General features: G+C 35.3%; 1 protein-coding gene across 11 annotated transcripts in view; it reads left to right on the top strand.

The window, feature by feature from the left end:
- LARP4 (La ribonucleoprotein 4) overlaps positions 1 to 16,743 on the top strand; it is a 220,007-nt gene that overhangs the window by 194,462 nt on the left and 8,802 nt on the right. For all 11 annotated transcript variants that reach the window (XM_072797960.1, XM_072797959.1, XM_072797961.1 and 8 more), the window contains 5 exons: positions 6,319 to 6,531; positions 7,222 to 7,325; positions 12,883 to 13,095; positions 13,730 to 13,778; positions 16,313 to 16,474. In XM_072797960.1, coding sequence (XP_072654061.1) covers positions 6,319 to 6,531; positions 7,222 to 7,325; positions 12,883 to 13,095; positions 13,730 to 13,778; positions 16,313 to 16,474 — 741 coding nt within the window. The remainder of the gene's footprint in view (positions 1 to 6,318; positions 6,532 to 7,221; positions 7,326 to 12,882; positions 13,096 to 13,729; positions 13,779 to 16,312; positions 16,475 to 16,743) is intronic.

The following is a 16,743-nucleotide window of genomic DNA, read 5'->3' as shown; positions in this document are numbered from 1 at the left end:
GCTATTGTAAGTAAGGCTACAGTGGACATAGGGATTTTTTTCAAGTTAGCATTTTTGTTTTCATTGGATAGTATGCAGAGGTGGGATTGCTGGATTATGTGGTAGTTGTATTTTATTTTTTGAGAAACCTTCATACTTTTTTTCCATAGCAGCTGCATCATTTTGCATTCCCACCAACAGTGTACAGAAGTTGCCCTTTTCCCCATATCCTTACCAACATTGTTACTACTTTTTTTTTTAAATATAGCCTTGTGACAGGTGTGAGGAGATAACCTCATTGTGATTTTGATTTGCATTTCCCTGATGGTTGGTGATGTTGAGCATCTTTTCATGTGTCTGTTGGACATCTGTATGACTTCTTTGGAGAAATGTCTCTTCAGGTCCTCTCCCTGTTTTTTAAATTGTTTTGTGTTTTTTTGATACTGAGTTGTGTGAGTTATTTATGTATTTTGGATATTAATTCCTTATCATTGTTATCATTTGCAGATATCTTCCATTCAGTGGGTTGCCTTTCCATTTGGCTGATGGTTTCCTTTACTGTGCAAAAGCTTTGATGTTGGGCAGCCCTGGTGGCGCAGCGGTTTGGCGCCGCCTGCAGCCCGGGGTGTGATCCTGGAGACCCGGGATCGAGTCCCACATCGGGCTTCCTGCATGGAGCCTGCTTCTCCTTCTGCCTGTGTCTCTGCCTCTCTTTCGCTCTCTCTGAATGAATAAATAAATAAATCTTTAAAAAAAAAAAAAAGCTTTGATGTTTGACATAGTCCATTTGTTTATTTTTGCTTTTGTTTCCCTTGCCTGCGGAGACACATCCAAAAAAATATTGCTAATACTGATGTCAGAGAGTTTACTGCCTTTGTTTTCTTCTAGGAATTTTTTATTTCTGGTCTTATATTTAAGTCTTTAATCCATTTTGAGTTTATTTTTGTATGTAGTATAAAAAAGTGGTCCAGTTTCATGATTTTGCATGTTAGTTTTCCCAACACCATTTACTGAAGAGACTGTCTTTTCCACATTGCATATTCCTGCCTCCTTTGTCGAAAAGTAATTGACCAAAGAGCAGAAGTTTAAAAAAGAAAAATTAGGGGCAGCCCCGGTGGCGCAGCGGTTTAGCACAGCCTACAGCGTGGGGTGTGATCCTGGAGACCCGGGATCGAGTCCCACATTGGGCTTCCTGCCTGGGGCCTGCTTCTCCCTCTGCCTGTGTCTCTGCCTCTCTCTTGCTCTCTCTGAATGAATAAATAAATAAATCTTTTAAAAAATTAGTGTTTAATTTTAATAAAATCTGTTTTTATATCTCACTTTTCTTTTAGGGTTCATTATTTTTGTCTTGCCTGAAATCAATGTCTTCTCTGTTCATGAATATTTTCTTTGTGGTTTCTTCTAGAAGTATACTTTGACATTTAGATTATACTCACATTTAGATTTTATGATCTACTTCAAGTTTCTTTTGTATGTTGTGAAGAGTCAGGGTTCTTTTTCAAAATGTACATACATTTGTTCCAGCATTACCTGTTGAAAAGATTCTTGGTCACTTTGTTAACTATTTCTTGATCGTATATGCTTGGTCTATTTCTAGACTCTGTTCCATTGATCTGTATATCTTTAAATCAGTTCCCTACCGTCTTGATTACTGTAGCTTTATGAAAAGTTACAAGATCAGGTAATGTCTTAAGTTCTCAAATTTTTGACTTTCCAGAATTACTTTAGGTATTCCAGGTCCTTGATATTTCCATAGACATTTTCAAATCAGTTTGTCAGTTTTACAAAAATGCCTGTTGGGATTTTGACTGCGATTTCATCTAATTTGGAAAAATCACCACCTTCATTATATTTAATCTTCTGATGTGCCTCTCTAAAGTTATTTAGGCTTTTGGTTTCTCAGCATTGCTTTCTAGTTTTCAGTGTACAAGCCTTTGCCTATTTTGTCAAATCTATTAATATTAGGTAAGAGAAATAATCATTTTTGTTTGTTTGGGACTTTGATATTTTGTGTGTATTTGTTGCATTGATGTAGTCCACTTAACCAATAAAAATCTCCTTGTAATTCTTTTCCTAAATCTATAAAGCATATTGTATTAAATGTAAAAAAACCTACTTGGAGCATATTAACATGACATATTTACTACTTAATACTCTTCGATACGGTGTAAAATTAATTTACAGTATATTGATTTCTGCTTTATAGGTACAGTGTATACAAATACAAAATGGAAATATTGTAATTCTGTTCTTTTTTTTTTTTTTTTTTAATTTTTATTTATTTATGATAGTCACACAGAAAGAGAGAGAGAGGCAGAGACATAGGCAGAGGGAGAAGCAGGCTCCATGCACCGGGAGCCCGACGTGGGATTCGATCCTGGGTCTCCAGGATCGCGCCCTGGGCCAAAGGCAGGCGCCAAACCGCTGCGCCACCCAGGGATCCCTGTAATTCTGTTCTTAAGAAAAGTATTAATGGAGAGTTACTTTTATTTTAAAGTAGTTAAAATATGGGATCCCTGGGTGGCGCAGCGGTTTAGCGCCTGCCTTTGGCCCAGGGCGCGATCCTGGAGACCCGGGATCAAATACCATGTCGGGCTCCCTGCATGGAGCCTGCTTCTCCCTCTGCCTGTGTCTCTGCCTCTCTCTCTCTCTCTCTGTGACTATCATGAATAAATAAATAAAATCTTAAAAAAAAAAAAACTTAAAAAAAATAAAGTAGTTAAAAAATGTGAAAATAAAATGTATTTTTTTAGAATAATGCCTTTAAATTAGACCTTAAACTTTCTCTTTTAGATTTTTTTTTTAAGATTTTATTTATTTATTCATGAGAGACACAGAGAGAGAGAGAGAGAGAGAGAGAGAGAGGCAGAGACACAGGCAGAGGGAGAAGCAGGCTCCACGCAGGGAGTCCGATATGGGACTTGATCCTGGGACTTGATCCTGGAACTCAGATCACGCCCTGAGCCGAAGGCAGATACTCAACCACTGAGCCACTCAGGCGTCCCAGGGATTTTTCCTGATTACCATTTTTTTTGTTCTCAGTTTAAATCTGTAGTTTCATCTTAAACCTATTTATTTTTTCTTTGGGAAGTATGTTGAAATAACTGTTTCTTGTTTTATAGAGTTTCTCATACATTTTGCTAGCTATATTTTTTTACTGTGTTTATAAAATTTACTATCTTTATACAGTGCAATTGTACTAAACGCATTCACCACATCCATTCATGTTAACTCTTTTCATCTTGTAAAACTGAAATTCTAGACCTATTAAACAGTAACTCTCCATTCTCTCCTCCTTCCAGCCCCTGACAACCACCACCATTATTCTTTTGGTCTGTGATTTTTTTACTATTCTAATTACTTCATATAAATGAAATCATACAGTATTTGTTTCTTTGTGACTGGTTTATTTCACTTAACATAATGTCTTCAAGGTTTATCCATGTAGCATATTGTAGAATTTCCTTCCTTTTTAAAGCTGAATAACATTCCACTGTATGTATATACCACATTTTACTTAACACGTTAATTTGTTGATGGACACTTGGGTTGCTTTTGCATTTTAGCTATTGTGAATAATGCTGCAGTGAACATGGGTATACAACTGTCTCTTCGAGACCCTGCTTTCAGTTATTTTGGGTATATACCCACAAGTAGAATTGCTGGGTCATGTTGTAATTCTGAGGTTTTTGAGCTACTTCTATACTGTGTTCACAGGATCTATACCATTTTACATTCCTGCCAATAGTGCACAAGGGTTCCAATTTCTCCACATCCTCTCCAACACTTATTCTTTTCTGCTTGTTTTATAATAAGAGTCATCTTATTGGATATGAGGTGTATCTCATTGTAGTTTTATTTGCATTTCTGTAATGAGTAATGGTTTTGAACATCTTTTCATATGTTTATTGACCATTTGTATATTGTCTTTGGAGAAATGTCTATTCAAGTCCTTTGCCCACTTTTGAATTGGCTAGTTATATTTTTTTAGTGTAATTTAGCATGATCCTCTGTCCTCTGTACTTCATGCAAATTGGTAGCCAGATTTAGAGGCTTGATCAAAATAATGGTTTGATTTGGAAGCAGCAGAGAGAGAACAAAAAACCTGTGTTTTTGTGTCTGTCTTTTATGCTGGGTGTTACTGATCATTGACTAAATCTATTAATTAAAGGCTACAAAGAGGTGCTAGTTTCAGGCTTTCTTTTTTCCATTTATTAGTTGAAGGGCTTCTATAAAGAAAAGCTTGCCATCATTTTTATTACCTTGAGGTATAGCTCATATTGAATGCATGATAAGTGCTCAGTACTAGCTTTTATTATCAGTTTTTGAAAATAATGTGTTAGTTCCCTGGGAACCTTAAAAAGTGACTATTCTGATGTTTTTTGTTGTTGGATATTTAAACATATTTGGTGTATTTATTATCCTCATTGATGAATTATGGCCTCCTTGAGTTAACCTTTGGTCAAATTTTCAGTGGTTTGCCTGTTCCTAGTAATTTTTAGTGGTTTGCTTATTCCTAGTGTGACAAGATGTTCCAGTGTCTTTTATGTTTTGTGTCAAAGGCCTAGGGTCAGTCAAGTCCTAAGTCAGAGTCCTCACTTTAATGGGAGGGTGATATTTTGCAGCCCACTGGGTAGGTACAAGAAGTTTTCATGGTTATTGGTATGCTCATCGTTTCAAAGCCTTTCATTGGACAAAGCTATGAAAGAATGTGTGTATTTGTTTTTAACAAAAATATATCATGAGTTTATGCTGATACTTCTGATTTAAATTCAGGCTTTACATGATTTTTACTACTTCAGCCTCATATCTGTATCTCCTTTATCCCATGTGAAAATCTCAGATTTCTGTGACCCCAGTATAATTACTGATTTGCTGTATCCCATAATCACACACAAAAATATCAGAATAGCAATATCAGTAGGATTATAATTCTGGAAACAAATTAAGTTTTTTTTTTTTTTTTTACTTTACTTTGCCTTGTGGTTTATTCCTAAGGAACATTTATAACAGTTGATTTTATTATGGCTCAAAATCACTTAGGATTTCTCTATTATTAATTGGATGCACATTTAGGTTAATTTTGCTTTTAACTTTTACAGTTGATTTTTAAAATTTTATTTTCAATGTGTTTATGGTTTAAAAGTAATGCCTCAAACAGTGTATTAAGTACATATTCATAGATACATATGTGTGTATACAAGTATATCTTTATATCACTATCTGACTTAGCTAACCAATAGCTTACTATATATATTCTTGATCCTCCTTGCTTTACTTTTTTTTTTTTAAACAGTAATAATGTATTCTACAAATCACTCTAATAATATTTAGAGCAGTTCCTCAGTTCTTTTTACATCTGCATGATACTCAATTGTGTGGATGTACTATAGTGTATTCAACCATTGATGGACTGTTCAGTTATTTAGTGTATGTGTGTGAGGAGTAGTTCCCTCCCCTTCCCTATTACAATTAGTATTAGTGAACAGCTGTGTGCATTTTTTTAAACTTTTTAGTTCAATGTATATTTGGAAAAAAATTCTTAGAAGTGAGATTAATGAGATATGGTAAATACATATATGGTTTTGGAAGATATTGCTAAATTTTTGTTTATAAGAATTATGCTATTTTATATTCCCATCATCAGTATATTTTTTTTCCATCATCAGTATATTTAGAGTGCCTATTTTCCCACAACCTTATCAACAGAGTAGTTGTCAAATTTTTGTATTTTTGCCAGTCCTATAAGCAAGAAATGTTAATTCCACTTTTTTTAAGATTGTATTTATTCATGAGAGACATAGAGAGGCAGAGACATAGGCAGAGGGAGAAGCAGACTCCCCGCATGGAGCCTGATGTGGAACTCAATTCCGGACGCTGGGATTATGCCCTGAGCTGAAGGCAGACGCTCAACCATTGAGCCACCCAGGCATCCCTGTTAATTCCATTTTAATTGCATTTCTCCTACAAGCAAGATTTAGCATCTTTTCATATGTTTAAGAGTCATTTGCCTTCCTTTTCTCTGTGAACTCTGTTCATTTCTCTAATACATTTTTTATCTCTGTTTTTAGAATTTGTATACTATGAATATTAGCCCCTTTGTCATAAGTTGCAGTTCTTTTGACTATCTTGACTTTTGTAGTTTTACGTTGTTCATTGTTGTACTTGCCATGCAAAAGTTTTTTAAATAGCTTAAAGCTATCCTTTCCTTTTGCTCCACTGACTCTATAAGTAGGCAAAAATAATATGGTTGGTTAAATATGTTTAAAATGTAAATTAAATATACTTGTGAAAATATACACTGAGTTCTTCATTATAATGTGTTCTTCTTGCTTCTAGGCAAGGATAAAAGCCATCAATACATTTTTTGCTAAGAATGGTTATCGATTAATGGATTCTAGCATGTATAGTCAGCCCATTCAAACTCAAGCACAGTATGCCTCACCAGTTTTTATGCAGCCTGTATATAATCCTCACCAACAATACTCGGTCTATAGTATTGTGCCTCAGTCTTGGTCACCAAATCCTGCACCTTACTTTGAAACACCACTGGTAAGTGAGATCCTTAGAGAATTATAAAATTTTTCATTCAAGCTGAAATTTTAAGAAATCAGCTAGAGTAATCACTTTTTATTATTGTGTTTTGTGTTGATACTGATTTCTTTCTGGTTTTTAAGGTAGAGATAAGGATATCAAGGATATCTAATTCCCATGTGACTAAGAGTTGAGCTATTTGGTTCCTATTTTATTCTTTAGATTTTGCTGAATAAATTAAAATAAGAGATTGGATAAATCCTGATTAGTTTTAAAATGCTTTAAACTTTTTCAGAGAGAAATGTTAAAATAAAGTACAATAAAATACTTTATTATATTTAATAATTTATTTAAAATAAATAAAAATAAAGTACATTTATTAAGTAATGACTTAATGATTCCTTTTTCTGTAAATCAAGTGATACTTGAACAAGTGACTGTTACAAAAGTGAGTAAGTAAAATGCTTAAGATTATTTTTGCATTGTAAAAGAAACTGAGGGGGAGCCTTGTTGGCTTTAGTTGGTGGAGCATGTGACTCTTGATCTCAGGGTTGTGAATTCAAACTTCATGTTGGGTGTAGAGATTACTTAAAAATAAAAAATCTTAAAAATTTGATCCTAGGTTAGTTCATCAGGAGTTTATTAAACCTTTACACTAGGTTTTACCCTTTTTTAAAAATTGCTTTTAAACATTGCATTTTCTTTTAGGCTCCCTTTCCCAATGGTAGTTTTGTGAATGGCTTTAATGCACCAGGATCTTATAAAACAAATGCTGCTGCTGTGAATATGCCTCGACCATTCCAAAAAAATCGGTAAGGTAAAAGTCGTAGGGGAATAAGGGCATCTGGATTATTCAGTCAGTTAAGTGTCCAACTCTTGCTTTCAGCTCAGGTCTTGGTCTCAGGGTCATGAGTTCAAGCCCTGTATTGAGCTCCATGCTCAGTATGGAGCCTACATAAAAACAAACAAAAATGGGGATCCCTGGATGGCTCAGCGGTTTGGCGCCTGCCTTCGGCCCAGGGCGTGATCCTGGAGTCCTGGGATCGAGTCCCACATTGGGCTCCTTGCATGGAGCCTGCTCTTCCCTCTGCCTGTGTCTCTGCGCCTCTCTCTCTCTCTCTCTCTCTTTCTCATAAATGAATAAAATCTTTAAAAAACAAAAATAGGGCAGCCCGGGTGGCTCAGCGTTTTAGCGCCGCCTTCAGCCCAGGGCGTAATCCTGGAATCCTGGAGACCGAGGATCGAGTCCCATGTCAGGCTCCCTGCATGGAGCCTGCTTCTCCCTCTGCCTGTGTCTCTGCCTCTCTCTCTCTCCTCTCTGTGTATTCTCATGAATAAATAAAATCTTAAAAAAAAATAAAATAAAAATAAAAAACAAAAATATAGTGGATTATGTTGTACACAATTCCCAGTAGTTCTTAAAATATTACTGTGTTAATAGCAGTGCTTATTTACAGATTTAGTAAAAAAACTTAAATGATTTACTTTAGAATTAATAAACACACTTTGACTTTAGAGTAGGTAATGTGTGTAAAAAATACTTAGAACTGAGATTGTACATAATACATACTGATTTTTTTTTCATACTGATTTTTTAATAAAATAGAAAATTGTTTTATGATAGTAACAAAATCTGGTATTTAAGTACCATTTAGTATGTTAAATAGGTAACATTTTGGAAAATGAGAGTTTTTTTGAGGATAGAAGTGTTAGCTGATTTCAGTATTGTATGCTGGGAATATGAGTTATTTGGGATTTTTGAGAATTGACTTTTGAAATTTCCACGAACTGTAGTGTTCAGCAGACAAAACTAACGTTTATGGAACATTAATGTCTAAAGCTTTGTTAAAGACTACATATTTTATCACAATTTTCATAACCCTGTAAGATAGATAGTTATTATATCTATTTAAGATGAGGAAATTGAGACATAAAAGGTTAAATATCATGTCTGTGAGCATGTAGCTAGTAACAGAGAGAACCAAAAGTTTGAACCCACACAATCTGACTTCAAAGCCAACACTTAAAAAAAAAGTGTTCTAAATAAATTATTGAGAACTCAGGGAATTATTTGCTATCATATAAAAGATAAGTCTCTAAGTGTTATTTTTATATAAACAATTGATAATAACTTGGGGACGCCTGGGCTCAGCGGTTAAGCGTCTGCCTTCCTTCAGCTCAGGGCATGATCCTGGAGTCCCAGGATTGAGTTCCACATCTGGCTCCCTGCACGGAGCTTCTTCCTTTGCCTATGTCTCTGCCTCTCTCTTTCTGTGTCTCTCATGAATGAATAAATAAAATCTTAAAAAAAAAAATAACTTGGTATATATTATGGCTTTTGACAGTATGAGTGACCTAAGAACAAAGGGCTTATATAGTTGCTTAGATTTATTTAATAGTTTCACATTTATTGTTTTTTGTTTGCTTATTTTGTGGGCCTCCTGAGTTTTGGATTTTGGCTTTTTAAATTATTTCTCCAGTGATTTTCTCTTGCCAGATCTCATTCTCCCAGTTGATTCTTTTTGGCAAGGAGACTAGATGGGGTGTGTTCTTCTGAAATTACTTCTAGGAACTTAATTCTTTTTTGTAAGGTTTACTTGAAACATGCTTCACTGGAGAAAGAATACTCGTAGTATTAAATATTCTCAGTGGATTCTGGAGGCATTCATGTGTACCATCCTCTGATAGTCATAGTTTTTTGTATTCATTTTAATTGTCACAATTAGTTAAAACATTTGAAAATTGTTTTTAAGTGTCATAAAAATTTTACTACATATGCCCATTCTTACTGCTTTATGAAATTTCAAATGTAATCTCGTCATATGACAAGATGAAAGATTCTTCATAGATAAAAGAATTTTTAAAAATAAATGAAAAATAGATTATTGTGCTCTTGTAGATGATTCTTAGTTTGGTAATAAAGTAACAACTGCAAAATTCATGTATTCCTGGGACATACGAATAGAAGTACAGGGAGCCTCATATATTGTCCTTTAATCCCATCCTGTTCAAAAAGGTTAATTTCCAATGAGCACATAGAATGGTGTTTAAATCTGGAAAGACCTTTGTTAATGGCGTAGTTTTAACTCCTTTTATAGATGAAGAAAGTGAAAGCTCTTGAGGACAAAAGTCTTGCTTAGAGTTACATGACTAGGTATTATCAGCAGACTTGAGATTAGATCCTTCCTTTCTTCTACCATAACTGGTAAAGCTTTCTGTTAAAAATAATTTAATTAGAATAAATGACAGCTTGCAACTTCCTTGTTAGAAAATACAGATTAGGGATCCCTGGGTGGCACAGCGGTTTGGCGCCTGCCTTTGGCCCAGGTCGCGATCCTGGAGACCCGGGATCGAATCCCACATCGGGCTCCCGGTGCATGGAGCCTGCTTCTCCCTCTGCCTGTGTCTCTGCCTCTCTCTCTCTCTCTCTCTCTCTCTCTCTGTGACTATCATAAATAAATAAAAATTAAAAAAAAAAAAAGAAAATACAGATTACTCTGATTAGAAATAGCTTTTAGAAATATGTATCTGTTGATTTCACCTTTTTTTTTTTAAGAGTGATTTTTGCTTTAGACAGTTGAGTATACATCTTTCTTATCAGATAGACTAAAAGCAATTTTTTATTTTATTTTATTTATGATAGTCACACAGAGAGAGAGAGAGAGGCAGAGACATAGGCAGAGGGAGAAGCAGGCTCCATGCACCGGGAGCCCGATGTGGGATTCGATCCCGGGTCTCCAGGATCGCGCCCTGGGCCAAAGGCAGGTGCCAAACCGCTGCACCACCCAGGGATCCCCTAAAAGCAATTTTTAACTAATAACTAAAAGTACTAGCAATTTGTAGATTTTTGACTAAAAAATGTATTAAATGGGTTCTTGGTGTTCCTTTATTGTCACTTGTTTTTATTTGCTGTGCTTTCTTGGTGAAAAGGTTGAAATTACAATAACAAAGCCAAGAATGATAGTCCAGTCATCCTTGCTTATAAGAGATGTGCCTATGCTTTTAAAGGTACAAGTTTAGTATAATTTTGCTTGTTATTCAAAACCATTCATGTACCATCCTTTTTTGTATACTTGACCAATACAGATTGTTAGTTTTTAGTTACAAAAATTATACATGAGTAGTACTTTATTCTTCTTCTTTTTTTTTTTTTTTTAAGATTTTATTTATTTATTCATGACAGACATAAAGGGAGAAAGAGGCAGAGACACAGGCAGAGGGAGAAGCAGGCTCCATGCAGGGAGCCTGATGTGGGACTCGATCCTGGGACTCCAGGATCGCGACTTGGGCCAAAGGCAGGCGCTAAACCACTGAGCCACCCAGGGATCCCCTACTTTCTTCTTATAAAATGTAAATACTACAGATGAAACTAAGATAGCTTTTTAACTAATCTTAATTCTTATTTCTTCTAAAAAGTGACCACTTCCAGACCTTTATTTTTATTTATTTACTTATTTAAAGTTCTTGGTCAAGGAGAAAGTAACTTTAAGAAAGCCCTTTTGTGGTTTTATATGAACCTTGTTAATAGCCCAGTGATGATCACTAGACCTACTTAGAGTAGGACTAACTTTCAGAAGTCTGGGCATTTTTCTACCTTTCATACTTTATCTTCCTGTCATTTTACTACTTCCTTTCTCTCTTTTATCACTTATTTTTTATCTTTCTTTTTTTCTTTTGCCTAGACTGAGATTGTAAGTCCCTCTCAGTGAAGGGTAAGATTATGAGATCTGAGGGCTATTTAAACATAATGACTTAGTTGTTAGGTATATTGAAATGCAATGAGAAGATTTAGGTGAATGATAGTTTCTGAACAGATATGTAAACAGCTCATGAAGTCATTTTCAGATACAGATAATACAAATATTTTGAAAAAACTTTGTGTTGACATTCTACAGTTTTCATCATTATTAAAAATCTATTTTGTGACAAATGATTACTTTGAAAAGTATAATCTTAATGAAAGTCAAACCAACTTTGTAGCCTTGTTTTTATATTTAAATTAAATGGTAGTAACCTAATTTTTTATTTTCTGTGAAGAATAGGGTTGGAGATGTTGGAATAGGCTAGAGATGTTGTTGGAATTAATGTTTAATTGTTGGGCTTAAAATTATTTTGAAGTTTTAAATCTGAATTCAGAGAACCAGGAATTGTCAATGTGTTATTAATATAAATTTATAACTATGAAAATACACTGTAAAATAGAATATATAAATTATAAGTAAAAAATCTGGGATCCCTGCGTGGCTCAGCAGTTTAGCACCTGTCTTTGGCCTGGGGCGTGATCCTGGAGTCCCAGGATCAAATCCCACATCAGTCTCCCTGCATGGAGCTACTTCTCCCTCCACCTGTGTCTCTGCCTCTCTCACTCTCTCTGTGTCTCTCATAAATAAAGAAGATCTTTAAAAAAAAAAAAAATCTCATACCTCCTTGTAAATCTGCTATAGAGCCAAGAACCTCCATTGCTTGGGCTTACTTTAGAGGTTTTCACTGTTGGTTGAATACAGCCTCTCCTGTACCCTAGCTTTAGCTGCTTACACATTGTTATTGGGTGTTTATATCCACCATCCAATATAAAAGCTACCCTTGTTCATAGTTATCGGGGTTTCTTGCTTGTTTTTACTAGATTCTATACTTAATTCATGAAACCATGCCAGGCTATTTGTTACATTATATTTTCCTAGCTTTTTCTTTTCCCCCACATATGATCTTTGAACAACTAATTTAGCTGGGATTTTAATATATTGCACTGTTCTCTGGTTTTCATTGTGACTCCCCTAAAGAGCCTCTTTAAACTCCCCTCCCAGTTTTTCCCTGTGAAAGTTGAGTATTGGAGATTAACATTATTTATGTAATGTATGTGTATCTGTGCTTTATAAAAGGATAAGATTAGGATTTTTTGTCCCTTCCACACTCTCCCCCTCCTCCGCCCAATGAACCTTTTTTATTCCCACTAGGCACGGTGATATTGCCCCATTGAGAAATATGGCATAAACTCATTAATAGCTTAAAACCTGGCTGATGTAGATATGTCAAGGCTGCAACGGTGTTAAGTTAGCTAAAAATCCTAATTGTATCTTGAGCATTGAGGTAGAAGTAGCTTCATCCTGAAGAATTTGGGATCTTACACCACATCTCTCCAAACAACTTTTTTAAATGTAAAAATGCCTTGCCTTTTAAAAATAATATATTTGGGATATAAAAGAGTTTATATTTTTATAATGTGACCCTTTTATGTTTAACTTAATTTGTGGAAAATCAGAATACAGTAGAATGCAATTTTAACTTGTCCTGTTAGATAGTTTTACCATTAAGAGGAAGGATTCTCTGTCTTGATTTATCTTCTCATTTGTGATCTTATATTTCTTGTAGTGTGAAGCCTCATTTTAGGTCATCGAGTGGTTCAGAACACTCGACAGAGGGCTCTGTGTCCTTAGGGGATGGACCATTAAACAGATCTAGTTCAAGGAACTTTCCAACTGAACGGCATAACCCTACAGTAACAGGGCATCAGGAGCAAAGCTACCTGCCAAAAGAAACTCCTGTTTTACAGATGGAACAGAATGGGGACTATGGTAGGGGCAGGTAAGGAAATATGGTAATAAATATGGATAAGGTATATGAAAATTCTTTGTAATGTGAGTATTTGAAAAACGTGATCTAGTGAGTAGTTTTTGTTTTAACTTGGTGTATGGTTATGCTAAATGAATACAGCACTCACATAATATGGATTAATAGTTTTGATAACTATTAAGAAATTTATATTACCCATATAGAATATAGCTCTGAGTCAGAGGTTTATAAAGTTACTCTGAAGTTCTTTATGGTTCACTGAGGAAAGAATAGCTTAGAAAGATTAGATGCTATTATCTGTATTCTAGTTCAGTTTCTTACAACTTTTTAACAATGGGGATGGGATTAAACTTTATTGCCTGCTCTGCCTGAATGAAACAACTGAACCCTGATATACTTCTGGTGTGCAAGGAGCACTACTTAATAAAAATGGACCCAACTTGGTGGCGATGGTAGTAGATGAAGTTTTTGGTAGATTAGTTTAGGATCCTTTCAGAAGAATATATATTCATCTCCTAATAATAAGGGAGATACAGGAAATATAGTTAAACTAGAAATTCACCCATCTTTGACAGAATATATATATTTGAAGAAACTTATGAGTTGTACCTCCCATCATCCTCACCTTTTTTGTCGTTGTTAAAAGGAGAACTCTTTTCAGAGGTCGAAGACGACGGGAAGATGATAGAGTCCCAGTAAGTATTTTTTTTTTTTACCTTTATTACATCTATTCGTTTATTTTTGATTTTTGTGACTTAGTATGGCACTGGCTTGTGGTTGGTCTTTCCAGGTTTTTGTTTTATTGATTATTATATCAGGCAAAAGTAAATAGAACCTGTGCTTTGACCCTAAAATATCCACTGCTACCACCTGCCCCACTCTTTTTTTTTTTTTCCCCACTCTTAAAGCCATATATAATTAGGGATTTTATCTGGGTTACTCATGGTTTTTAAGAATTACTTGAATACCTAATATATTCACATGGTTTAAAAATGAAAGTATTCAATGGAAAGTTTATTACTTTATTAATGGAAATTTAAGTAGTTTGAATATACTACTGATCTTTATATACTATACTACTAAGATCTTTCAATCTTACAAACAGTGCTATGATAATTTCATATAACCATCATTTCTGATGTGTGTGCAATAACACCTGAAGGAGAATCCCTAGAAATAGGATTTCTGGGTCACAATTCAGTAAGTTGCTGCCGGCTTACAGCTTTCTAGAGGGGTTGTGCCAATTTACATTCTGACAGACATTGAACAAAAGTTCCCATTTATTGATAGCCCTATAAATATATGTTTTTTTTTTTTTTTGCCAACTTGATAAAGTTTATCATTCACTTATAAAGCTCTCTGGATGGTGTTGGAAACTGTTGTTACTTGCGGGGAGCAATTTTTTACCTACTACTTATCCACTAATTTTATAACGCTGCTTATAGATTAAAAAAATTGTTTTACGGTTCTAGACATATTTTTGTTTAAATTTTGGCTTACCTTCAAATTAGTCACATTTTTGTTTTTTGTTTTTTTGGTGGCTTGTTCATGGGGAACGTTTGCTATATCTTAGTATATATGTGCTGCCGAAGCGAGCACAGTTTGCCATATCTTAACTGAGAGCAAAAGGAGTTGAGAAATCAGAATGATGTAGGAACACACAGAGGTCTCAAGAACACCCTGCCTAGAATTTGCAGACAAATCATAAATTTGTAGTATAATACTTATTTTACATGTATAAGTAAGTGAACTGTATACATATATAAGTGTACTCACTGTGAACTTTTTAAAACAGTATTGTTTTCTCATTTATAAATTTCTGTACCATGAGTAGCCATGATATGGCAACAACTTTCTTAGGATACTATTACAGTAGTCCACATGAATCCTTAAGTGGCCCTGAACAATTGAGGAGAGGAGAGATTAGTTTTGAAGTCCGTTTAATATGTTGAAAATATATCAAGAATTGAGAACTGAAGGTTGGGGTGAAGAAAAAGAAGACAAGCATGCTTTCCAGTAGGAAAGGCAGAGTGAAGGTGCCTTTGTACAGGAAGGAGATTTTAGCTAGAGATAAAATTTAGGATTTGCAAGCTTACCCAAAGTAATTGAAATCCTAAGAGTGGATAAAATTATTCAGGGAACTCTGCACAGTAATTTAAATAGAGTGGTCAAGAAGGGAACTTTGGGAAAAAAAAAAAAAAAAAAGGAACTTTGGGAACATAGTAGCTTTGAGCTGAAGAATGAGATTATTAAAAAAAAAAAAAAAGAATGAGGTTATTTATTATGATATTTGAAGTATCCAAGCAAAATGTGAGTAGAGAGGGCTAAAAGGCAAACGGATGTCTAGATTTAAGGTAAAGGTCTGGGCTAACAATGTTATAAGTGTGCAATTCAGTGAGTTTTGATAAATTTCCAGTGGAGTGTAGCCAAAAAGTCACCAAAAGTGAACAAGGATTGTTGGTAAGGGTTGTTTGCATATAGGTAACAGTTGAAGTCATGAATAGTAGCTATCACACAGGGAAAGTATGGAATTGAAAAGAGTAGTAACCACATAGAAACTAAAACTGTCAAAGTGAATGGGTAGAGAGAGAAAAGGAACTGCTTGTGAGATCTGAAAATCAAGAGAAAGCAGTATCACAGAAGCTAAGGAGGAATGAACTCCCATGCCAGGCACTATATGAATTTAGGGGGAAAAAAGTCTGTCAGATTTTGCATTGTGGAAGGCATTGGTGACTTGTCAAAGCAGTTTTAGTAGTGATGAGGAAGTAGGGGAGAAAGTACAAGTGAGAGGCTTGTCAGAGTATACAGGACAGTGGGTTTGGAAGGGCAGATCAGGAAATTTTTCAAGGAAGGATATTGCTCTCTTCAGACTATGTGAAAGGAGAAAAGCTGATGGCAAATTGAGGTCACAATAGGGGTTTTTGTTTTTATTTTTGTTCTGGAGGGGGAATATCACAAATTTAGAAAGCAAATAGTGGAGATTGGGTAACAGGCTTAAGAGTGACAAAGTTTGCAAAAGGAACAGGAGAGGGACTTGACTAAAGGTAAGTAGGATTGATAACGAAAAATGAAAGCTCAACTGAAACAAGAAGCCAGGAATTGTAGTGGAAAAACAGTTCTGTGTCTTAGCATAGAGTTTTGTTTGTTTCCTTGCAGCTTTCAGCTTCTGTGGTACAGGATTGGAGAATGAGATTGGCATGTGACCTATTTTATGATTTGTGTCTTTTAGAGACCCCAGTCTTCATCAGCTGAAGCAAAGGCTCCAACACCAAAGTTTGACTTACTAGCCTCAAATTTTCCTCCTTTACCTGGAAGTTCATCAAGAACTCCAGGTGAACTTGTTTTGGAGAGTAGAATGTCTGATGTTGTTAAAGGTGTCTACAAAGAAAAGGTAAACACTGAGGCATCAATCTTTTACCTTATGGGCCTTTGGAGTTATTATTTGAAGTTTTATTTGCACGTAATATGTTTTTATTTTTTTTTAAGATTTTATTTATTTATTCATGAGAGACACGGGGGGTGGATGGGGGGGCACGCAGAGACACAGACAGAGGGAGAAGCAGGCTCCATGCAGAGAGCCCAACATGGGACTCAATCCCGGGTCTCCAGGATCACACCCTGGGCTGAAGACGGCGCCAGACTGCTGAGCCACCGGGGCTG

Source organism: Canis lupus, chromosome 25 (assembly GCF_048164855.1).
Source record: "Canis lupus baileyi chromosome 25, mCanLup2.hap1, whole genome shotgun sequence".
NCBI lineage: Eukaryota > Metazoa > Chordata > Mammalia > Carnivora > Canidae > Canis > Canis lupus.
The sequence above is the reverse complement of the archived record's forward strand: the minus strand, read 5'-3'. Positions and strand labels throughout refer to the sequence as shown.